The sequence below is a fragment of the Melanostigma gelatinosum genome (genome assembly GCF_949748355.1).
Source record: "Melanostigma gelatinosum genome assembly, chromosome: 11".
Classification (NCBI taxonomy): Eukaryota; Metazoa; Chordata; class Actinopteri; order Perciformes; family Zoarcidae; genus Melanostigma; species Melanostigma gelatinosum.
In genome coordinates, this window is record NC_136644.1 from 25,506,815 (window position 1) to 25,532,158 (window position 25,344).

Sequence of the window (25,344 nt, forward strand, 5' to 3'; positions counted from 1 at the left end):
ACACAAAATAACGTAACAAAAGAAATACATCAGTAGACACAATTTTAAACCACTTCCTGTTTAGCTAGAAAGCAGAATGGGAATTTACCTTTGTCATTAAAGTAGATTTGTGCATTTTAACAGGCAGCAATAACTATATTTTCTATTTTTACACTTCAACATTACGAGTATCAGTGACTTTTATTTGAATTAAAATAAAACAAGTGTTTGGTGTCTGGATGAGCTGTGATAACAGCATCTCTACACATGTTAGATCCTGGGGTACTTCTGGCCCGATACGGGGCTGCTTACTGACTCAGCTCTCTATTAAAAGATTGTCGAGCTGGTGTTCTCGCCTGGCTCTGCTAACTGCCGTTACTTCCGACGTCTACCCTGCTTCCTCCGGTCTGAGCGCACTCGGTCGAGGGGCCACCCTGACCCCGGGCGCTCCTACCGGTCGCGTCGGTTATGGCAGCTTCCCTCTTCTGGATCCGTGCTCTTGGTAAATGCCAGGTTAGGTTTTAACGGCTAGGATCACTTCTAAAACCGTAAGGGATTGTTAAGTGGATTCGGTCTCTAGGATAACCTTACAGATCTCAGTTGTTAGACAGACAATGGATTTAACTTTTTACTGCCACGAGGAACTTTTACTACTTGAGCAAATAAATGCACTTGAGAAATTTACTTTAAATGCAGATTAGATATTTATTGCAGGTTATATTTAGTTAGTTAGCAAGGGTTAAGCTACAGCTCACTTAAAATGTTACTACACTTGATTCGTTACTTTAATCATCTTCTTAGATTATACTCATTGGTTTTAGATGGCGAGACGGCTCGGGTGGAGCTGGATCTTAAATGGTTCGGTGAAAATGTTATTTTGGAGTTGTTAGGAGCGAAGGTCCGGCCGGACCCTCGGTCCTCCTGCTCCCACAGCGGAGTCCGTTCAACAGTCCTCAAGGCTCAGTACAAAGTCTTTCTAGGACTGCCGCGTTCCTCCGTTGTTCAGTTGTTAAAGTCGAGCAGTGGGGAGAGGAAAATCTCCGTCTTTCAATCTTTGTCCACGAACAGCGGTTTTCTTTCTGTGAACAGAGACGAAGTCCTCCGACGCGGCTGTCGAACGAGGTCCAGTGTTTCTCCATGGATGGCTCGGTCGGCGTCCCATCGTGAATTCTCGTCTTGCTGTTTGCAAGTTACTTCTTTTATAACACTTTTGGGCTGCCTCTCGCGTCTCTCCCCCCTCTTCCCCAACACGGCCTCCCTCAGCCCATGATTAACATGACATCATTGATTTGGTGCATGTGCTTCGAAAAGTACCTACATTTTGTGTGTGTGTGCATGACGAAATCACCCCAACTTCCCTGTCTGGGCGCTTACTTAATCAAGCTCTGCACGTGTCTGGGTGTTCAACATCTGTTGCACTTCCCCTTTTCCTACACTCGCACATTTCTAACGCAGATTAGTTATCATAATCACAGTTACAGTTGTTATAGTCAGTTATGCTGCGTTCACACCGGTCGCGTTGATTTTTTGACGCGCGTCGAGATTATATACAAAGTCTATGCACAGACGCGATGAGACTGGCGCGCCGCGATTTTGCGATGGCGCGGCGCGTTGGACGCGTTATTGCAGTGCGGTGGACGCGTTGGACGTATAGCAAGACATTATATATATATATATATATATATATATATAATGTCTTGCTCCACATTAACTGCAGTGATCATAACAAATAGTGTAATTCTGTGTGATTTTAGAGACTGTTAACTAACTGAAATGTGGGTTTCATTTATTTTTTTGTCCAAATATTTATACATTTCAAATACTACATGAAGATGACTCTTGACTTTAAAGGACCAGTGTGTAGGGTTTAGTGACATCTAGTGGTGAGGTTGCAGATTGCATCAAACTGAATACCCGTCCGCTCGCTCCTCCCTTTACGTGTCGGAGAACTACGGTTACCTTCAGGTTGCATAAAAAGCTGGTTGTGACAAAAAGTGAAAGTGACTGAGAGAGAATCAGCTTTGCCTTTTTTAGAAGTCTGTGTCAATGAATCTCTGCAGGTTTGTGAAGACTTTTCAAGAAACTTTTGGTCGCGTGCCCGATGTGTAAAAGCCTTTAATTGTGACGTTAAGTCTGAGACGTCTTCATACGCAGGACAAGAGTCTAACTGTTGAGGAGAGAGACAAAATAAAACTCACCTCATTCACTCATTGGATCAAAAACGTACACGAGAGTGTTTAAGTGGAGACACTACAGGTGAATAGGGTAAAATAATTAACTCATAGATATCACCATCAAACTACACCAGTTCACTACTCACATTAAGACTATTATTGTTTGTATTTAAAGTTTTCTGAAATGTTATGTTTAAATATACAAAACTGTCATCTAATGGTAACTTTTATTGTATTTGGGTATGTTTTTGCTTCAATAACTGAGTTGAACAGACTTCAATGGATTTCTCTGCTCAGACAGACGTGATGTGATGACAATCAGTATTTCTAAAAGCCATTTATTACATTAAAGTTAAATCATATACATACATAATGCACCTGCACAGGTACATAAAGCATGAATTATGGATATTCTGCTACACGTCGCTGTTAATGGAAACTGACATGTCAAAGCAAGTTTATCTATAAAGCACATTTCAGCAACAAGGTAATTTAAAGCACTTTACCTAAAACATCACAAAGTGCAAAAATAATAATAATAATAAAATGACATTTAAATACAATTTAAAAATGTAATTTTGGAGCCAAGAGACAATAAAATAAAAACAAGATGAAATAGAATAAGCCTGGTATGAAATACAGGAATACAAGTTACAGTGCGGATGGTTCATAATGTAGCAGAGGATCAGACATAAACCATTCAGTGCTTTATGAACATACCGTAATATTTTGAAAATGAATTCTTTGATCGACAGGAAGCCGGTGTAAAGACCTCAGATAATAACTTTGTATATTGAAGGTAAATACGTCCACTTCAGTGTACTCTCTGTCTCCATCCAGCTGAGTCTCCCTCTGGTTTAACTGCATCTGAAGAAAACCACATGAAGTTATTTCTCAGAAATGGAAGTATAAGTTAATCCGAGTTGTTTTTATTTTCCCGACGCAGCAGACTGAAACCCGACTGACCTTCACACCCGGTCCTCCTGCTCCTCTGAGTCTTCTGTCTGTGCTGCAGTGTTTGAGTCGTTCTCATACTCAGGATCAGAGTCCAACTGATGGAGAGACGACAAGACGAGAGTCAAAGGCCTCGCAAAGGCCAATAATTAGTTATTTTAACTTCAACAAAGATCTGTTCCTAAACCTAATTAAGTAGTTGTGTTGAGTAAACCTAACTAAGTTATCTTCTGTGAAGACAGAAGTTTCTTTTGAACAGACTGTGTGCGTGTAACGAGCTGAAATTGACTCGTGTGGCTGGTTTTTGTAGAAAAACGCACGAAAAATGAGGAGAAACTTATCGAAGGATTTCATACAAACCGTTGTTTGAGGATACGTTGCTCAAATACATGTTGTCTTTTCTGTCTACGTCTCTCTGATATTTTCCGATTATTCTACAAATCTGCCATTACTTCCTTCGGAATATCTCTTACTGATATTGTTGAAAAGTATTCTTGACATGCTGGCATGCAAAAACTAACCAAGGGGGAGGGTCAGTTAGAGACTGTTTCCTTTAAAACAAAGAACATTTGTAGTAAACGTGGTTGTAAAATGTTGGAGGGTAAATACACAAAGGTGGTTGATAAAAATAAAGATCACTAATAAAGTTAGGTGTTAATTATCTTGATGACCTCATAATAAGAACAATGGCCCTTTGGTGAGTTCTGTCACTGAGGCCAAATGTCTCTCTCACCTCCACAGTCTCTATGGGTTCATGTGGTTCAGTGGTGGAGCTCCGAGCTTTCTTCTTCCTGGATTGAATCCAACAACAAACAAAGACCACAAATGAATAAACATTTAATGACAACTCCAAAACTATTGAAGGAAGTATTCAAAGTGAAAGATCAGTGAGGATTAGTTCTCGTAGTTTTACCTCATCCACAGACAAAAGAGAAGCAGAGAAATGGGAATCACAGCCACCAGAGTCAACCTGGTGTTATGTATGATCATTGTTGTTCTATCTAGAACTGGAGACAGACAGTTATTAGATAAACACTTTACCTGATCAGAACGGTTTGATTCATGAATAAACTTATCAGACGATGCTGTTTGTTAATCAGACGATTAGTGTCTTGGAGAAACTCACCTGATACAACAGTCAGGTGTAAGGTGGAGTTACTACGTCCTCTCATGTTCACGGCTTCACAGGAATAACTCCCACTGTGTTCAGCTCTGAAGTCAGTGATGATGAAGATCTGTCCTGATGCTTTTGGTGAGTCTTCATCCTCCTTGTACCAGGTGTAGTTAGCTGCTGGGTTAGCATCACTGCTACAGGTCACAGTCACTGAACTGCCCTCCACTATCTCAGCAGAGGGACTCACTGACACAGAGGGAAGCTTTGGACCATCTGGAGGAGACGTGTTAACAGAGATTATTCTCGGTAAAGATTGTGTTCAAACAGAAGAACAAGTGGTATTTCAATAAAACCTGTGAATGTTTGTGTGAAGCAGCATTTCAGACTTTGAAGGTGTTCTGACAAATGGATGTGTGACGGTTTGAATCTGGATCCCAAAACAGAATAAAACCCTAAAATGTCCTGAAGCTGCTCAGTGAATTACAGCAGACTGAATGTGAAGCAAGTAGAGCTGAAGAAAGTAGTTATGATCAGTGAACTCTTCTCCTGCAAACACTGGACAGATTTAAGATGTTTGTTATCTTTAATAAACTGTTTCACTCACATTTCACATCAATAGAGATGAATTCAGATCTCTTCGTCTCCAGCTGGTTCTCAGCTCTACAGTAATACTGTCCAGAGTCAGAGGACTGGATGGAGCTGAAGACGAGCTGAGGTTCTTCACTGAGAGGACGAGGGTCTGGATTTCCATCCTCCTTGTACCAGGTGTAGCTAGCTGCTGGGTTAGCATCACTGCTACAGGTCACAGTCACTGAACTGCCCTCCACTATCTCAGCAGAGGGACTCACTGACACAGAGGGAAGCTTTGGACCATCTGGAGGAGACAACAATCGTAGTTTAACAAAAATACTCCCCCAATCCACACACATAAATATCAATATATATGGTGAAGAAACACCAGTCGTAGGATTTGAAATAAATAAAGCTCAAAAAAACAGAATAAAGAGGTGTAGTAAATGAAATAACTAGAAAGACAACTGAAGCTCAATTAGAAGCCAGACTAAAAATATTGGTCTTGGGTTTGCTTTTAAAAATCACCAACATTCTCTGCGGCCCTCAAGTCCTCAGGAAGGCTGGTCCAGAGACGTGGGCCACAGTAAGAAAAGCATTCCTCACCATGGGTTGTTGTTCTGACTTCAGGAACAATTAAAAGGCCAAGACCAGAAGATCAGAGGGTTCTAGATGGTTCATAGGCCAAAGCTAGACCAAGATCAAGAGCTTCATAGATCAATAAAAGGACCTTAAAATCAGTTCAAAAGCAGACAGGTGCTGAACGAAGAGACGCTAAGGTTGGTTGTAATGTCTGCTCTCTCTCAGCTGAGTGTGCAGTAGTTGTAACCGAGTTATGTTCTTGTTATGGAGGCCCAGTAAGTAGAACACTGCCTTAGTCAATCCGGCAGGTAATAAAGGCATGCATTAATGCAGGGTACACTAAGGTGGACCGCGGACCGGATCCAGACCCTGGACCTAAAACCCTATTATATATTTAAAATAGTCTGACTAAAATTTGTATCCTCAGCAAAAGATTGTCTTTTGACCAACTCCTCAAACAAATCTAAAGATCTAGTGGCGCTCTCATGGTCCATTTTACCCTCACTCGTGAACCAGACCCCGAGATACTTGAACTGCAGCAGCTGAAGAAAACATGTTTGATCAGCAAAGCAGGCGTAAAAATACTGAGCGGTTTTACTCACCTTTCACATCAACAGAGATGAATTCAGACGCCTTCCCCAGCTGGTTCTCAGCTCTACAGTAATACTGTCCAGAGTCAGAGGACTGGATGGAGCTGAAGACGAGCTGAGGTTCTTCACTGAGAGGACGAGGGTCTGGATTTCCATCCTCCTTGTACCAGGTGTAGTTAGCTGCTGGGTTAGCATCACTGCTACAGGTCAGAGTCACTGAACTGCCCTCCACTATCTCAGCAGAGGGACTCACTGACACAGAGGGAAGCTTTGGACCATCTGGAGGAGAAGAGAATAAACATACTTCAAGATTATAATATGTTATCATAGAATATTTACCATTTAAATGAATATTTCAGTTCGTTTGTTTCAGACTGTCTCTATTATGTATCACAGCAGCTGTCCAGAGTGCTGATCCTGGAGCTGTCACAGGTGAGACTCCTGCTGGTGTAAAGTGACAATAAGAAGCTTTCATCATCTGTGATGTTCAACAACTCCACACGTTCTTCTCTTTAGATGCTGCTTGTGTCGTTAGCTGAGTCTGTCCTCTCACTTCCAGCTGTTGTAGGGAGTTATTGATTGTTTCTTCACCCAGCTGGCAGATCACTTCTAGTTATGTTCTGGACATAATTCAGCTGAGTCAGCTAAACAGACTGTATGAAAATCATAGTATTTTATCCAGTTTCTTCTACGAGTTCTAGTTTTTCTTTTGTTTATTTTCATCACATCATTAATTCATAAATACACAGCTGTGTCTACTTTAAGACTTAGAAGACTTCAGTGTGTTTACAGCTGTGATTATAATTGTATTCTTGTGTCAGTGTGTGTGTGACACTTCTACATGTAGACTGAGGGGCCAGGGATTGAACCACCGACCCTCTGGTTAGTGGACCACAGCTCTACCTCCTGAGGAATGTTGTGCTTCATACTTTTGGTTCCTCTAAAGTCACATACAGTGTCAGTCTGGTGCCGCCATATGAGATGTTGTTGAACCTCCACAGGCTGCCACAGTGGAGTAAACTTACACACTGAAGGAGAACGCTGATCCCCATATCCTGTTACAGCACAGGAATAGCTGTCTGCAGAACCATAGTAGACGTGAAGATAAGAATATTCTCCGTAGATATCCTGTCCATTCATGTACCAGAAGTAGTAAGCATGTTCAGGCGGAACACAACTGCTGAGACACTTCAGATACGACCAGGTATCATATCTGATCACCTCCACCTGGACACCTGGAAGTGAGAAGAAGGATCAGAAATGTTATTTTATTAAACTGTCAACATTCACACAAGACTTTTATATTCTAGTTCTCTAGATGTTGAACATTTGGAGATGATTAACATGTGAATTAAAATGTTACCTGTGACGGACAAAGTGACTCCAGGTGAACCAGTATATTTCCCACCTTGTTGGTTTGTTGTGAGCCTGAACTTGTACTCAGCTGAGTCGCTCTCTCTCACGTCTGTGATTGTCAGAATGCAGACTTTCTTATAACATCTGTACTTCACACGACCTGAATACTCAGAGTCTGTTGTCAGATCCACAGGTTCACCATCTTTCTCTTTAGTAAACCAGAATGCTTTCTTGACATCACCGTGCTTTATTCTAGATGGGAATGTGTATCTGCAGTGTATTTCCACTGTTGATCCTTTTACAGCACAGACCTCAGTATCAGTGTAAGTCACTCCCCAGCCATCCTGACTCTGTATCACTGAAACACAGAGCACATCAGGAACCACAGTCAGACTCAGAGCGACATCAGAGGACACACTCTCATGAGCAGTGAAGGAAAGAAAGAGTCAACGATCGACACATGATCTCTGCAGTTGGAAGGAACAGCAACGTATTGAACCCGTCAACTCAAACACAGTGAACAAGATCAAACAGCAGAAGTTTAAATATGAGAAGGGTGCAGTTCATGAGATAAAGAGTCTTCTTTGCTCTGTGGTTCTCTGTCTGTGGTCAGCTGCTGCAGAGTGAATGGAAACTGTAGAGAAATGCAGAACACTGAGGAGTGAGAGAACAGTGTGAAATGTAGAGAACAGATCACTGACAGTCAGAAGTCGACACAAACACAAACTTCAGATGTGAATTCAATTTACAAAAATGTAATTTGTTTTTCTAAAACCCCAAAACCTGACTTTGCAGATTCATGAGAACCAAACACGTCCATGAGGACGTGTTTGGTTCTCCTTGTACCAGGTGTAGTTAGCTGCTGGGTTAGCATCACTGCTACAGGTCAGAGTCACTGAACTGCCCTCCACTATCTCAGCAGAGGGACTCACTGACACAGAGGGAAGCTTTGGACCATCTGGAGGAGAAAGAGAGACTTAAGACTTTCACATTAGATGTTGATGTATGTAGTAAATAATAACGTGGCTTCGTCACATGCATTTTGAATTAAGTTCATGTATTTTGTGAACAACAATCTTCACAAAAAGATTACAGTCAAAATGAATTTGGAAAATCCCCGGGCGCCTGTCATGGGCAGCCCATTGCTCCCTATATACAGGGATGGGTCAAATGCAGAGACACATTTCCGCCATACCGGGATGAATACAATATAATAAAAAAGAAATTCACATCACTTCTCTGGAGAGTTTCAATGAGAGTTCTGTTCCAAATAAATAACAGGTGAACCAGGTGTGTCTACATGGAACATGTCCCTCACTGCTGGGCCACCAGGACACCAGATGTGATGATGTTTTGTACTCACACTGAACATCTACTGACAAAGACGTAGAGTCGATCCATCCATGTTTATTCTCAGACTTGCAGTAGTAGATCCCTCCGTCCTCAGAGCTGATGGAGGTGAAACGATAGATACCTCCTTCTCCATGAGGACGTGTTTGGTTCTCCTTGTACCAGGTGTAGTTAGCTGCTGGGTTAGCATCACTGCTACAGGTCAGAGTCACTGAACTGCCCTCCACTATCTCAGCAGAGGGACTCACTGACACAGAGGGAAGCTTTGGACCATCTGGAGGAGACGTGTTAACAGAGATTATTCTCGGTAAAGATTGTGTTCAAACAGAAGAACAAGTGGTATTTCAATAAAACCTGTGAATGTTTGTGTGAAGCAGCATTTCAGACTTTGAAGGTGTTCTGACAAATGGATGTGTGACGGTTTGAATCTGGATCCCAAAACAGAATAAAACCCTAAAATGTCCTGAAGCTGCTCAGTGAATTACAGCAGACTGAATGTGAAGCAAGTAGAGCTGAAGAAAGTAGTTATGATCAGTGAACTCTTCTCCTGCAAACACTGGACAGATTTAAGATGTTTGTTGTCTTTAATAAACTGTTTCACTCACATTTCACATCAATAGAGATGAATTCAGATCTCTTCGTCCTCAGCTGGTTCTCAGCTCTACAGTAATACTGTCCAGAGTCAGAGGACTGGATGGAGCTGAAGACCAGCTGAGGTTCTTCACTGAGAGGACGAGGGTCTGGACTTCCATCCTCCTTGTACCAGGTGTAGCTAGCTGCTGGGTTAGCATCACTGCTACAGGTCACAGTCACTGAACTGCCCTCCACTATCTCAGCAGAGGGACTCACTGACACAGAGGGAAGCTTTGGACCATCTGGAGGAGAAGAGAATAAACATACTTCAAGATTATAATATGTTATCATAGAATATTTACCATTTAAATGAATATTTCAGTTAGTTTGTTTCAGACTGTCTCTATTATGTATCACAGCAGCTGTCCAGAGTGCTGATCCTGGAGCTGTCACAGGTGAGACTCCTGCTGGTGTAAAGTGACAATAAGAAGCTTTCATCATCTGTGATGTTCAACAACTCCACACGTTCTTCTCTTTAGATGCTGCTTGTGTCCTTAGCTGAGTCTGTCCTCTCACTTCCAGCTGTTGTAGGGAGTTATTGATTGTTTCTTCACCCAGCTGGCAGATCACTTCTAGTTATGTTCTGGACATAATTCAGCTGAGTCAGCTAAACAGACTGTATGAAAATCATAGTATTTTATCCAGTTTCTTCTACGAGTTCTAGTTTTTCTTTTAGTTTCCTTTAATAACATCATTAATTCATAAATACACAGCTGTGTCTACTTTAAGACTTAGAAGGTTCAGTGTGTTTACAGCTGTGATTATAATTGTATTCTTGTGTCAGTGTGTGTGTGACACTTCTACATGTAGACTGAGGGGCCAGGGATTGAACCACCGACCCTCTGGTTAGTGGACCACAGCTCTACCTCCTGAGGAATGTTGTGCTTCATACTTTTGGTTCCTCTAAAGTCACATACAGTGTCAGTCTGGTGCCGCCATATGAGATGTTGTTGAACCTCCACAGGCTGCCACAGTGGAGTAAACTTACACACTGAAGGAGAACGCTGATCCTCATGTTCTGTTACAGCACAGGAATAGCTGTCTGCATAACCATAGTAGACGTAAACAGAAGAATATGATGCTCCGTAGATCTTCTGTCCATTCTTGTACCAGAAGTAGTAAGGATGTTCAGGCAGAACACAACTGCTGAGACACTTCAGATACGACCTGGTAGAATTATATCTGCTCACCTCCACCTGGAGACCTGGAAGTGAGAAGAAGGATCAGAAATGTTATTTTATTAAACTGTCAACATTCACACAAGACTTTTATATTCTAGTTCTCTAGATGTTGAACATTTGGAGATGATTAACATGTGAATTAAAATGTTACCTGTGACGGACAAAGTGACTCCAGGTGAACCAGTATATTTCCCATCTTGGTTTGTTGTGAGCCTGAACTTGTACTCAGCTGAGTCGCTCTCTCTCAGGTCTGTGATTGTCAGAGTGCAGACTTTCTTATAACATCTGTACTCCACACGACCTGAATACTCAGAGTCTGTTGTCAGATCCACAGGTTCACCATCTTTCTCTTTAGTAAACCAGAATCTGTTGCTGACATCACGGAGCTTTATTCTAGATGGGAATGTGTATCTGCAGTGTATTTCCACTGTTGATCCTTTTACAGCACAGACCTCAGTATCAGTGTAAGTCACTCCCCAGCCATCCTGACTCTGTATCACTGAAACACAGAGCACATCAGGAACCACAGTCAGACTCAGAGCGACATCAGAGGACACACTCTCATGAGCAGTGACGGAAAGAAAGAGTCAACGATCGACACATGATCTCTGCAGTTGGAAGGAACAGCAACGTATTGAACCCGTCAACTCAAACACAGTGAACAAGATCAAACAGCAGAAGTTTAAATATGAGAAGGGTGCAGTTCATGAGATAAAGAGTCTTCTTTGCTCTGTGGTTCTCTGTCTGTGGTCAGCTGCTGCAGAGTGAATGGAAACTGTAGAGAAATGCAGAACACTGAGGAGTGAGAGAACAGTGTGAAATGTAGAGAACAGATCACTGACAGTCAGAAGTCGACACAAACACAAACTTCAGATGTGAATTCAATTTACAAAAATGTAATTTGTTTTTCTAAAACCCCAAAACCTGACTTTGCAGCATCTCTGGCCCCAACTTACAACATGTCACTCAAAGAGACACCAACCAGGAAGAGACTCAGAATGAATAACAGACTCTCAATGCGGTCGAACGATTAGAGGAAGTTCCACAGAGAGATCATGTTAATGTGCGTACAGCCATTACTTTCATCCACATAAACACAACTTTACTGTCTTTAATGGAGCACGATTCTTCAGTTCATACAGTTGATGATGTTCAGGTACAAGTGGACAGAGATGCTGCTGCTGTTAAAAACAGCTCAGTGTTGGTCGTCCTGTAAACACTTCAATCTAAAGAAAGGAAAGTGGATGTTGCACCACATTTATAACATCAGATCTGTTGATGAACTGAAAACACAGCTTCCTCTGTTGTGCTGAGGAGCACTAACGGCCTCACAGTATAAATGCAGATGTACAGTACCTCGTACAGAGAGAAGGAAGACAACAAATCCAGCGGCTGCTGCTGTTGAACTCATAGCTGCTCCTCTCTGTTAAATCAGCAGATCAGAAACACTTCATGTCAGTAAGTCACCAGAAACATTTCTACTTTAAAAAGGAGCGTGTTGTCTTTGAAGTCAGCTTGTGTCTCCTGTGGGTGGTACAGTTATGTTAAACAGTTACCAAGCTGTTAAAACGCCGGCCTGGTTTCCTTCCTCTTTACGTTAAAATGCGCATTAACACATTGAGGCCTCTAAATACATAAGCGGCAATGAAGAAGTCAATCTTGCAGCTGTTTGTGCTGCAAGATTCTCGTCACCGTCTCGACAGAGGAAAAGACAGGTGATCACCAAAGGCAGTATTATTCATCTTCTGAAGACCACAAAGGTCTTGAACTCCAACCATGTCCAGCATGGAGTACAGTGGGAGTTATCTCTGGTGGCAGTAAATTCATCACAACCCTGGTGACCTCAGAGCTGCACTACCTGTTCTGGCCACAGGGAGAAGCCACAGCTGGTGAGACTCTCATCACATTAAAATGTTCACTAGCAGCTGTTTTATGTGAAGCTTTTATCTCTTATTATTATCATTAGCGGTAAAGTTGGTGGGACTACTTCACAATTTAAATCATGCAAACTGGCACAAAGCATGTATTTGTCCCCTTCCAATTCCATGTTCATAATCATAATAATTCACATGAACATCTTGCATAACATTTACCTGTGTAACATCGTGAGACATGGATGTTAAATGCACCTTTTGTTGCGCTGAGCCGGACACACTTGTGAATTTGCTTTGCCATCGCTCCTTCACACATGTGTTTTGGAAAGATATCGAAATGTTTCTTCGTAACCAGACTGGATATAACAACACTTCGGTCTCATCACTTAATTAGAATGTAACAACAATAAACCTTTGAGCTACATCGCACATTTCAAACACATAAGGCAAGTTTATCGAAAGCCATTCCCAAGCTTTCATATGTTACAAATGAAATCAAGTTGCACATTCTAATCCTGATTCTGCTTCGTAGCTGTGCACCTCTGTAGCCTTTAGTTACTGCTCCTCTGCTTCGTCATTGTACCGCTGATACTTTTTGTCTACTCGGCTATAGTCCATCTTCCTTTTTACCCAATAAAAAAAGAGAGAGAGCATGATAGAAGAAATGTATACATGTGATGTACACTGTGATGAAATGTGCTTTTGCATATCGTGCCATTGAGTGTTATTGATGTATCATCATTTCTGTTTTACTCCAACATCATCCAGTCTGTCCTCTGCTCCTCTGTCTCTGTGGTTTGGATCGGCCACTGAACAGGACAGGAACAGACTGCAACGGACTGTCAGGTCTGCAGAGAGGATCATTGGTTCCAGCCCTCCATCCTGGACCTGTTCACCTCCAGAGTCAGGAAAGATCTGCAGACCCTTCACACCCTGGACACAAGCTGTTCCAACTCCTCCTTTGAAGTCAGCTTGTGTCTCCTGTGATTGGTTCAACGCTGCTGTTCAACACTGACCTGGCTTCCTTCCTCTTTACACTATTAGTGTGCATGAACACACTAATGACTGTAAACCCTCAAGTTGAAATGAAGAAATCATTCTTGCTGTTGTTTTGCAAACGATGCATGAACTTCTTGAAATGATGTTGTATACAAATGACAGTAAGAGAGTCAGTGTGTGTCTCTGACACAATTTTAGGAAGAATTACAACTTTTTCTTTCTCATATTTCATGTCAGGTCAAATGTATTAAGAGCTCCAGTCTAACTGGATACTGGACACAGGTAAAGCACTGTGGTATGTGAGGAAAGTGCACAGAAGTTTGAATCAGTGTGGAAAGCTGATGTTATGGTGAGGTCTGCGTCTAGCACGTCACCGCTTCCTGTTTCAGCTTTGAGAGGTCGTCTAATTCAAAAGGACATCTGAAGTAAATTCAATCATAGAACAACCCAGCAACATGAAACGAGCTGTGTGAGGCTGCACTGAGGCACAGTGGTGCTCTAAGCTAAATGCTAATGTCAGCATGCTAACATGCTAACAATGCCAATATTAGCATTCATATCTGTGTTAACAGGCTAACGTTTGATAATTAGCAGTAAACACAAAGTAAAGCAGAGGGTGAGTGTTGCATTTCATCATAAATCAAAGTGTTTGACATATTCAATTTTAATTCAGGAGATCAACAAAGTCAGTAGGATTCATCCTCAAGGGACCACGAATGTCCATACAACTTTTCAAGGCAATCAATCAAATAGTTGTTGAGATATTTCAGGGAGGACCGACTGTCGACGTAGCCGTCCCTAAAGTCGCTGACTTACAGAACAACAGGGCCGTAACAGCGAATGTAACACTAAAAGTATTGTTAAGAAATTCAAGGAGGTAAATACAATTCTTTGGGTAGTAACTGAAATGAGACTTCGGAGTCTAGAGCCATGCTAACATTAGCTAAAAAACAATGCAAATGCTAACATACTGTTCACCATGCATACAATCTTAGTTTAGCGTGTTAGCATGCCAACCGTTGCTAATTAGCAGTAAACACAAAGTACAGCTGAGGCTGATGGGAATGTCATTATTTTTCAAAAACTAAAGTGTTGGACAAAATTAAAGTTTTTATCGGATCATCGCGCCAGAAGATGAATTCATCGTCGCTGTTGAGCTACTTCAACAAAGATCAAAAATCTCAACCTCGTGGTGGCGCTACAGGAAACATCTGAAACATCGGAAGTCAAGAGGATGCGTCGTTTGGAAACCATGAATGTCTGTTCAAAATGTTACGGCAATCCACCCTGCAGTCTGTGAGACGTTTCAGTCCGGACCAAAGTGGCGGATCGATCGACCGATAAACAGACTTCACGTTGCCGTCCCTAAAGCCACAACGCTAGCAGGGCTAAACTGCAGTTACCAGTTCTTGGTTGTGTGCCTCCGCCAACCAACCAAGTTACTGTTTACAGCCATGTCCGTCCAAAATGGCATCACGTCGTCATTTTATGCTCTTAGACATTGCTGTGAAGTTGTCATAAACAGTGACCTTAGATTGCTAAATTCAAACAATTCCTCCTTTGAGTCCAAGTGGATGTTTGTTCCAGATGCAGTAAAATTCCCTCCAGGCGTTCCCGAGATATTACATTCACAAGGATGGGACGAACGTGGGCTCACATTGACCACCAAATTAGAATCATTTCATCCGTGAGTCCAGGTGGACCTTGAAGAAACTCCCTCCTGGGGTTCCTGAAAAATCGCTTTCACAAGAAGGAGACGGACGTTGGCCTACGAACGTACAGACAGAAGACAACACGTCTGTATAAAAACAGCAAACCATGAAGTGTGAGACCAAGACACATTGTTGAACTTTTCTTCTCACCTGTGAGATGCTGTTTCGTCTCAGTCTGAGCTCACGCCGTTGATTGGGAAACCCGTATCTTATTGATAGGAGAGTGAAAGAAACAAATCATTGAATTCATCAATGTTTGTATTGAGCCGACGGCTGAATTATGAGAATTCGTTGATATGATTATAGTGATGCTCACCTAATCCACAGGTAGACAGAGATGACGATGAGAAACAGGAAGAGAGCGAGTGTTCTTCCGATCCTTGATCTCGATGCACCTGTAATCAGATAGAAGCACTGATGGTTCATCACCGAGTCTTTGAGTCCAAAAGATGGCTGTTCAGGTGGTTCATGTCATGTTAAGTGCAGTGAAAGACTCATGAATACCGGCCAAAAGAAGCACATGTAGGGTGGAGTTACTACGTCCTCTCATGTTCACGGCTTCACAGGAATAACTCCCACTGTGTTCAGCTCTGAAGTCAGTGATGATGAAGATCTGTCCTGATGCTTTTGGTGAGTCTTCATCCTCCTTGTACCAGGTGTAGTTAGCTGCTGGGTTAGCATCACTGCTACAGGTCAGAGTCACTGAACTGCCCTCCACTATCTCAGCAGAGGGACTCACTGCCACAGAGGGAAGCTTTGGACCATCTGGAGGAGACGTGTTAACAGAGATTATTCTCGGTAAAGATTGTGTTCAAACAGAAGAACAAGTGGTATTTCAATAAAACCTGTGAATGTTTGTGTGAAGCAGCATTTCAGACTTTGAAGGTGTTCTGACAAATGGATGTGTGACGGTTTGAATCTGGATCCCAAAACAGAATAAAACCCTAAAATGTCCTGAAGCTGCTCAGTGAATTACAGCAGACTGAATGTGAAGCAAGTAGAGCTGAAGAAAGTAGTTATGATCAGTGAACTCTTCTCCTGCAAAACACTGGACAGATTTAAGATGTTTGTTATCTTTAATAAACTGTTTCACTCACATTTCACATCAATAGAGATGAATTCAGATCTCTTCGTCCCCAGCTGGTTCTCAGCTCTACAGTAATACTGTCCAGAGTCAGAGGACTGGATGGAGCTGAAGACCAGCTGAGGTTCTTCACTGAGAGGACGAGGGTCTGGATTTCCATCCTCCTTGTACCAGGTGTAGCTAGCTGCTGGGTTAGCATCACTGCTACAGGTCAGAGTCACTGAACTGCCCTCCACTATCTCAGCAGAGGGACTCACTGACACAGAGGGAAGCTTTGGACCATCTGGAGGAGAAGAGAATAAACATACTTCAAGATTATAATATGTTATCATAGAATATTTACCATTTAAATGAATATTTCAGTTAGTTTGTTTCAGACTGTCTCTATTATGTATCACAGCAGCTGTCCAGAGTGCTGATCCTGGAGCTGTCACAGGTGAGACTCCTGCTGGTGTAAAGTGACAATAAGAAGCTTTCATCATCTGTGATGTTCAACAACTCCACACGTTCTTCTCTTTAGATGCTGCTTGTGTCCTTAGCTGAGTCTGTCCTCTCACTTCCAGCTGTTGTAGGAAGTTATTGATTGTTTCTTCACCCAGCTGGCAGATCACTTCTAGTTATGTTCTGGACATAATTCAGCTGAGTCAGCTAAACAGACTGTATGAAAATCATAGTATTTTATCCAGTTTCTTCTACGAGTTCTAGTTTTTCTTTTTGTTTCTTTTCATCACATCATTAATTCATAAATACACAGCTGTGTCTACTTTAAGACTTAGAAGACTTCAGTGTGTTTACAGCTGTGATTATAATTGTATTCTTGTGTCAGTGTGTGTGTGACACTTCTACATGTAGACTGAGGGGCCAGGGATTGAACCACCGACCCTCTGGTTAGTGGACCACAGCTCTACCTCCTGAGGAATGTTGTGCTTCATACTTTTGGTTCCTCTAAAGTCACATACAGTGTCAGTCTGGTGCCGCCATATGAGATGTTGTTGAACCTCCACAGGCTGCCACAGTGGAGTAAACTTACACACTGAAGGAGAACGCTGATCCTCATGTTCTGTTACAGCACAGGAATAGCTGAGTGCAGAACCATATTCGACGTAAAGAGAACCATAGTAGACGTAAAGATAAGAATATGATCCACTGTAGATATTCTGTCCATTCTTGTACCAGAAGTAGGAAGGACGTTCAGGCGGAACACAACTGCTGAGACACTTCAGCACCGACAAGGTATCATCTCTGCTCACCTCCACCTGGAGACCTGGAAGTGAGAAGAAGGATCAGAAATGTTATTTTATTAAACTGTCAACATTCACACAAGACTTTTATATTCTAGTTCTCTAGATGTTGAACATTTGGAGATGATTAACATGTGAATTCAAATGTTACCTGTGACGGACAAAGTGACTCCAGGTGAACCAGTATATTTCCCACCTTGGTTTGTTGTGAGCCTGAACTTGTACTCAGCTGAGTCGCTCTCTCTCAGGTCTGTGATTGTCAGAATGAATCTCGTCGAATCATAAACGTACTTCACACGACCTGAATACTCAGAGTCTGTTTTCAGATCCACAGGTTCACCATCTTTCTCTTTAGTAAACCAGAATGATTTCTTGACATCACGGAGCTGTATTCTAGATGGGAATGTGTAGTTGCATTGTATTTCCACTGTTGATCCTTTTACAGCACAGACCTCAGTATCAGTGTAAGTCACTCCCCAGCCATCCTGACTCTGTATCACTGAAACACAGAGCACATCAGGAACCACAGTCAGACTCAGAGCGACATCAGAGGACACACTCTCATGAGCAGTGAAGGAAAGAAAGTGTCAACGATCGACACATGATCTCTGCAGTTGGAAGGAACAGCAACGTATTGAACCCGTCAACTCAAACACAGTGAACAAGATCAAACAGCAGAAGTTTAAATATGAGAAGGGTGCAGTTCATGAGATAAAGAGTCTTCTTTGCTCTGTGGTTCTCTGTCTGTGGTCAGCTGCTGCAGAGTGAATGGAAACTGTAGAGAAATGCAGAACACTGAGGAGTGAGAGAACAGTGTGAAATGTAGAGAACAGATCACTGACAGTCAGAAGTCGACACAAACACAAACTTCAGATGTGAATTCAATTTACAAAAATGTAATTTGTTTTTCTAAAACCCCAAAACCTGACTTTGCAGCATCTCTGGCCCCAACTTACAACATGTCACTCAAAGAGACACCAACCAGGAAGAGACTCAGAATGAATAACAGACTCTCAATGCGGTCGAACGATTAGAGGAAGTTCCACAGAGAGATCATGTTAATGTGCGTACAGCCATTACTTTCATCCACATAAACACAACTTTACTGTCTTTAATGGAGCACGATTCTTCAGTTCATACAGTTGATGATGTTCAGGTACAAGTGGACAGAGATGCTGCTGCTGTTAAAAACAGCTCAGTGTTGGTCGTCCTGTAAACACTTCAATCTAAAGAAAGGAAAGTGGATGTTGCACCACATTTATAACATCAGATCTGTTGATGAACTGAAAACACAGCTTCCTCTGTTGTGCTGAGGAGCACTAACGGCCTCACAGTATAAATGCAGATGTACAGTACCTCGTACAGAGAGAAGGAAGACAACAAATCCAGCGGCTGCTGCTGTTGAACTCATAGCTGCTCCTCTCTGTTAAATCAGCAGATCAGAAACACTTCATGTCAGTAAGTCACCAGAAACATTTCTACTTTAAAAAGGAGCGTGTTGTCTTTGAAGTCAGCTTGTGTCTCCTGTGGGTGGTACAGTTATGTTAAACAGTTACCAAGCTGTTAAAACGCCGGCCTGGTTTCCTTCCTCTTTACGTTAAAATGCGCATTAACACATTGAGGCCTCTAAATACATAAGCGGCAATGAAGAAGTCAATCTTGCAGCTGTTTGTGCTGCAAGATTCTCGTCACCGTCTCGACAGAGGAAAAGACAGGTGATCACCAAAGGCAGTATTATTCATCTTCTGAAGACCACAAAGGTCTTGAACTCCAACCATGTCCAGCATGGAGTACAGTGGGAGTTATCTCTGGTGGCAGTAAATTCATCACAACCCTGGTGACCTCAGAGCTGCACTACCTGTTCTGGCCACAGGGAGAAGCCACAGCTGGTGAGACTCTCATCACATTAAAATGTTCACTAGCAGCTGTTTTATGTGAAGCTTTTATCTCTTATTATTATCATTAGCGGTAAAGTTGGTGGGACTACTTCACAATTTAAATCATGCAAACTGGCACAAAGCATGTATTTGTCCCCTTCCAATTCCATGTTCATAATCATAATAATTCACATGAACATCTTGCATAACATTTACCTGTGTAACATCGTGAGACATGGATGTTAAATGCACCTTTTGTTGCGCTGAGCCGGACACACTTGTGAATTTGCTTTGCCATCGCTCCTTCACACATGTGTTTTGGAAAGATATCGAAATGTTTCTTCGTAACCAGACTGGATATAACAACACTTCGGTCTCATCACTTAATTAGAATGTAACAACAATAAACCTTTGAGCTACATCGCACATTTCAAACACATAAGGCAAGTTTATCGAAAGCCATTCCCAAGCTTTCATATGTTACAAATGAAATCAAGTTGCACATTCTAATCCTGTTTCTGTTTCGTACCTGTGCACCTCTGTATCCTTTAGTTACTGCTCCTCTGCTTCGTCATTGTACCGCTGATACTTTTTGTCTACTCGGCTATAGTCCATCTTCCTTTTTACCCAATAAAAAAAGAGAGAGAGCATGATAGAAGAAATGTATACATGTGATGTACACTGTGATGAAATGTGCTTTTGCATATCGTGCCATTGAGTGTTATTGATGTATCATCATTTCTGTTTTACTCCAACATCATCCAGTCTGTCCTCTGCTCCTCTGTCTCTGTGGTTTGGATCGGCCACTGAACAGGACAGGAACAGACTGCAACGGACTGTCAGGTCTGCAGAGAGGATCATTGGTTCCAGCCCTCCATCCTGGACCTGTTCACCTCCAGAGTCAGGAAAGATCTGCAGACCCTTCACACCCTGGACACAAGCTGTTCCAACTCCTCCTTTGAAGTCAGCTTGTGTCTCCTGTGATTGGTTCAACGCTGCTGTTCAACACTGACCTGGCTTCCTTCCTCTTTACACTATTAGTGTGCATGAACACACTAATGACTGTAAACCCTCAAGTTGAAATGAAGAAATCATTCTTGCTGTTGTTTTGCAAACGATGCATGAACTTCTTGAAATGATGTTGTATACAAATGACAGTAAGAGAGTCAGTGTGTGTCTCTGACACAATTTTAGGAAGAATTACAACTTTTTCTTTCTCATATTTCATGTCAGGTCAAATGTATTAAGAGCTCCAGTCTAACTGGATACTGGACACAGGTAAAGCACTGTGGTATGTGAGGAAAGTGCACAGAAGTTTGAATCAGTGTGGAAAGCTGATGTTATGGTGAGGTCTGCGTCTAGCACGTCACCGCTTCCTGTTTCAGCTTTGAGAGGTCGTCTAATTCAAAAGGACATCTGAAGTAAATTCAATCATAGAACAACCCAGCAACATGAAACGAGCTGTGTGAGGCTGCACTGAGGCACAGTGGTGCTCTAAGCTAAATGCTAATGTCAGCATGCTAACATGCTAACAATGCCAATATTAGCATTCATATCTGTGTTAACAGGCTAACGTTTGATAATTAGCAGTAAACACAAAGTAAAGCAGAGGGTGAGTGTTGCATTTCATCATAAATCAAAGTGTTTGACATATTCAATTTTAATTCAGGAGATCAACAAAGTCAGTAGGATTCATCCTCAAGGGACCACGAATGTCCATACAACTTTTCAAGGCAATCAATCAAATAGTTGTTGAGATATTTCAGGGAGGACCGACTGTCGACGTAGCCGTCCCTAAAGTCGCTGACTTACAGAACAACAGGGCCGTAACAGCGAATGTAACACTAAAAGTATTGTTAAGAAATTCAAGGAGGTAAATACAATTCTTTGGGTAGTAACTGAAATGAGACTTCGGAGTCTAGAGCCATGCTAACATTAGCTAAAAAACAATGAAAATGCTAACATACTGTTCACCATGCATACAATCTTAGTTTAGCGTGTTAGCATGCCAACCGTTGCTAATTAGCAGTAAACACAAAGTACAGCTGAGGCTGATGGGAATGTCATTATTTTTCAAAAACTAAAGTGTTGGACAAAATTAAAGTTTTTATCGGATCATCGCGCCAGAAGATGAATTCATCGTCGCTGTTGAGCTACTTCAACAAAGATCAAAAATCTCAACCTCGTGGTGGCGCTACAGGAAACATCTGAAACATCGGAAGTCAAGAGGATGCGTCGTTTGGAAACCATGAATGTCTGTTCAAAATGTTACGGCAATCCACCCTGCAGTCTGTGAGACGTTTCAGTCCGGACCAAAGTGGCGGATCGATCGACCGATAAACAGACTTCACGTTGCCGTCCCTAAAGCCACAACGCTAGCAGGGCTAAACTGCAGTTACCAGTTCTTGGTTGTGTGCCTCCGCCAACCAACCAAGTTACTGTTTACAGCCATGTCCGTCCAAAATGGCATCACGTCGTCATTTTATGCTCTTAGACATTGCTGTGAAGTTGTCATAAACAGTGACCTTAGATTGCTAAATTCAAACAATTCCTCCTTTGAGTCCAAGTGGATGTTTGTTCCAGATGCAGTAAAATTCCCTCCAGGCGTTCCCGAGATATTACATTCACAAGGATGGGACGAACGTGGGCTCACATTGACCACCAAATTAGAATCATTTCATCCGTGAGTCCAGGTGGACCTTGAAGAAACTCCCTCCTGGGGTTCCTGAAAAATCGCTTTCACAAGAAGGAGACGGACGTTGGCCTACGAACGTACAGACAGAAGACAACACGTCTGTATAAAAACAGCAAACCATGAAGTGTGAGACCAAGACACATTGTTGAACTTTTCTTCTCACCTGTGAGATGCTGTTTCGTCTCAGTCTGAGCTCACGCCGTTGATTGGGAAACCCGTATCTTATTGATAGGAGAGTGAAAGAAACAAATCATTGAATTCATCAATGTTTGTATTGAGCCGACGGCTGAATTATGAGAATTCGTTGATATGATTATAGTGATGCTCACCTAATCCACAGGTAGACAGAGATGACGATGAGAAACAGGAAGAGAGCGAGTGTTCTTCCGATCCTTGATCTCGATGCACCTGTAATCAGATAGAAGCACTGATGGTTCATCACCGAGTCTTTGAGTCCAAAAGATGGCTGTTCAGGTGGTTCATGTCATGTTAAGTGCAGTGAAAGACTCATGAATACCGGCCAAAAGAAGCACATGTAGGGTGGAGTTACTACGTCCTCTCATGTTCACGGCTTCACAGGAATAACTCCCACTGTGTTCAGCTCTGAAGTCAGTGATGATGAAGATCTGTCCTGATGCTTTTGGTGAGTCTTCATCCTCCTTGTACCAGGTGTAGTTAGCTGCTGGGTTAGCATCACTGCTACAGGTCAGAGTCACTGAACTGCCCTCCACTATCTCAGCAGAGGGACTCACTGACACAGAGGGAAGCTTTGGACCATCTGGAGGAGACATATCGGTAAATATTGTATTCATTTTAGCATGCATGGTATACAGACTTTTGTAAAATGGGGAATACAATGAACCTTGTTAGTCACTTGACTCACACTGGACATCTATAACTAGAGATGAAGAGTCGATCCATCCATGTTTATTCTCAGACTTGCAGTAGTAGATCCCTCCGTCCTCAGAGCTGATGGAGGTGAAACGATAGATACCTCCTTCTCCATGAGGACGTGTTTGGTTCTCCTTGTACCAGGTGTAGCTAGCTCCTGGGTTAGCATCACTGCTACAGGTCACAGTCACTGAACTGCCCTCCACTATCTCAGCAGAGGGACTCACTGACACAGAGGGAAGCTTTGGACCATCTGGAGGAGAAGATATGAACACAAATCAACTTTAAGATGAGAATACAATTTATATATATGTCGTGTTTTAATTGTTAATTTAAGTAATTAAGTTATAGATGATTACAGATTGTTTTTGTTACACATCACATCAATGAATCTTTTCATGTTGAATTCTTAAGCAGCAAAATTGAATTTGCGTTGAACTGTAAAACTGAAAACCAATACATACAATTTTAAAAATATCAGATTTTCTCTCTTTTGGGTCAAATCAATGAGTTTGGTTGATGAACTACAACGGTTGATCAGTGCAAACATGTAAAAGGTGATCTCGGTGGGTGTTTCTGTCTGTTACCTTGGATTAACCAGATAACATCATACGAAGCACACAGTAAACTCACACAGTGAATCAGAGCGGGACTCCTCGTGTCCTCTGAAAGCACAGGACACGTTGTCTCCGGGATAAAAGTCATCTGTGAAAGTAGAAGTTTCCTGGCTCGTGTTTTTCTCTCCGTTCTTGAACCAGACGTAGGAAAGACGAGCCGCTGGACTGCAGCTGCTCCGACACTTCAGCTCTGCCTCGGTGTGAGACTGGTGGACTGTTACTCTGCTCACCTGCACCTGGAGGGCTGGACGATATGAATGGTCACTAACTAACCACAGACATTAAGACAGTTAGCGTGGATCACTGGTGATCAGCTCATCTGTACCTGTGACGCTCACAGTTGTAGCAGGTAAACTGCTCCTCCATTCAAAGCTGGCTGTGTTGAATGTGAAGTGGTACTCGGATGAATCTCTCTCTCTCAGGTCAGTGATTCTCAGAGTGGAGCGTCCTCTCTCTGTGTCAACGACCTGAACGCGACCTGCATACCGGGAGTCTTCACTCAGGTCCTCAGGTGGTGTGAGATACCGCCTCTGCTGATGATCAGAACTGAACCAGAATCTAGATTCAACATCATCTTCATGACTGTTGTAAGTGCAAGAAATGTCCACCGATGAGCCTTTGGAGGCGCAGATGCTTCTGTCAGCGTACGTCACTCTGTTGCAGGTCTGACCCACGACACCTGAAATATACAATATCATCTTTAATCAGCAGTTACAACGACATCTTATATTGTGTTAACACAGAGCAGGTAATAACCTGACAACACTGACCTCAGTCACATCACAGTGTCTGCTCTGTGAACACAACGCTGTAAAAAGTGAACTACATCTGTGTTTTTACATGGGCTGTTCTGTGATTGACACAGCAGGTCTTGTGTTCCACTTTTTACAGCGGTCAGTTCGAGTCCCTCTCCCTCTTGCTAGATTGTGTTTAGAGAAGTTTCAGAGTCGCTGTTTCAAAAAGGAGATGTGGTTTCACCTCAGAATACTATGTTGGTGTTGTGAGAATAAATAAGACAGCGTGTTCGACTATCTTAAGTTCTAAAGTTTGTAGAAGACGTGTTTACAGTGTCGATACTTGTAAGAGCCATGTTATATTGTTAACAGTTCTGTTTATTTTATGTTTATTACAAAAGCGTGTTATGCTCTTTAAAAAAGGGATATATTTTTGTTTATTTTCCTTTTCACGGAATAAACTACTTTTAACGCACTACGAGCCTCATCACTGATAGCTGACCATGGAAGGTTTAGCCTGTGAGAGCGCGTACGTTGGACATGGTGGTCTACACGAGTCAGAAAGAGAGAAAACCTGTAAACACACACATGCAGTGATGGCACAGTGTGGGTTAAACGCTCCACTAGATGCTGCTCTGTTAGAGGAAGACTGTAACTCACACACTGAAGCAGAAGGGAAGTCCTCGTATCCTCTGACAGCACACGAATAGCTGTCTGCAGGATCAAAGTAGTCTGAATATGAAGGAGATGTTTCCTCCACAACTCTCTGTCCGTTCTTGTACCAGATGTAGGAGAGACGATCGGGTAGATGACACGTGCAGCGACAAAACAGCTGAGCCCAGGTGGAATATGATCTCCTCACCTGCAGCTGGAGATCTGGATCTGTGAAGAAGAACAAACATGCAAATACACAACAACAAACACAGATGGTGAACATTGGTAGGAAGTGTTACCTGTGACGGATAAAGTGACTCCAGCGGGGACTCGCTTGTTTCTGAACTTGAACTTGTACTCAGCTGAGTCGCTCTCTCTCAGGTCTGTGATTCTTAAAGTGCAGGTGGTCATATCGCAGTAATACTGCACGCGACCCGCGTACTCCGAGTCCTCTCTCAGATCCACGGGTCCTTCTTCCTGCAT

At 42.4% G+C, this 25,344-nt stretch overlaps 2 protein-coding genes and 1 long non-coding RNA gene across 3 annotated transcripts; all 3 read right to left on the reverse strand.

Annotated features, from left to right (window-relative positions):
* Window positions 1–4,817: 4,817 nt before the first annotated feature.
* On the reverse strand, window positions 4,818–12,587 carry LOC306785090 (B-cell receptor CD22-like; the record flags this gene model as incomplete). The annotated part of the gene is made up of 8 exons (XM_079279315.1): window positions 4,818–5,095; window positions 5,976–6,231; window positions 7,026–7,198; window positions 8,134–8,277; window positions 8,683–8,943; window positions 9,275–9,544; window positions 10,493–10,506; window positions 12,577–12,587. The coding sequence occupies 8 exons, from the start codon at window positions 12,585–12,587 to the stop codon at window positions 4,818–4,820; spliced, it is 1,407 nt and encodes a 468-aa protein (XP_079135441.1).
* Window positions 12,588–14,220: 1,633 nt separating this feature from the next.
* Window positions 14,221–15,464, reverse strand: LOC306784812. The gene is made up of 3 exons (XR_013772384.1): window positions 15,385–15,464; window positions 15,219–15,276; window positions 14,221–15,124 (listed from the first exon to the last, which is right to left on the reverse strand). It is a non-coding gene; the product is annotated as an uncharacterized lncRNA (long non-coding RNA).
* A 5,533-nt stretch (window positions 15,465–20,997) lies between these two features.
* On the reverse strand, window positions 20,998–25,344 carry LOC306785091 (Schwann cell myelin protein-like; the record flags this gene model as incomplete). The annotated part of the gene is made up of 9 exons (XM_079279316.1): window positions 20,998–22,034; window positions 22,129–22,186; window positions 22,295–22,373; window positions 22,483–22,743; window positions 22,849–23,109; window positions 23,490–23,717; window positions 23,799–24,152; window positions 24,868–25,089; window positions 25,161–25,344. The coding sequence occupies 9 exons, from the start codon at window positions 25,342–25,344 to the stop codon at window positions 21,948–21,950; spliced, it is 1,734 nt and encodes a 577-aa protein (XP_079135442.1). The 3' UTR covers window positions 20,998–21,947.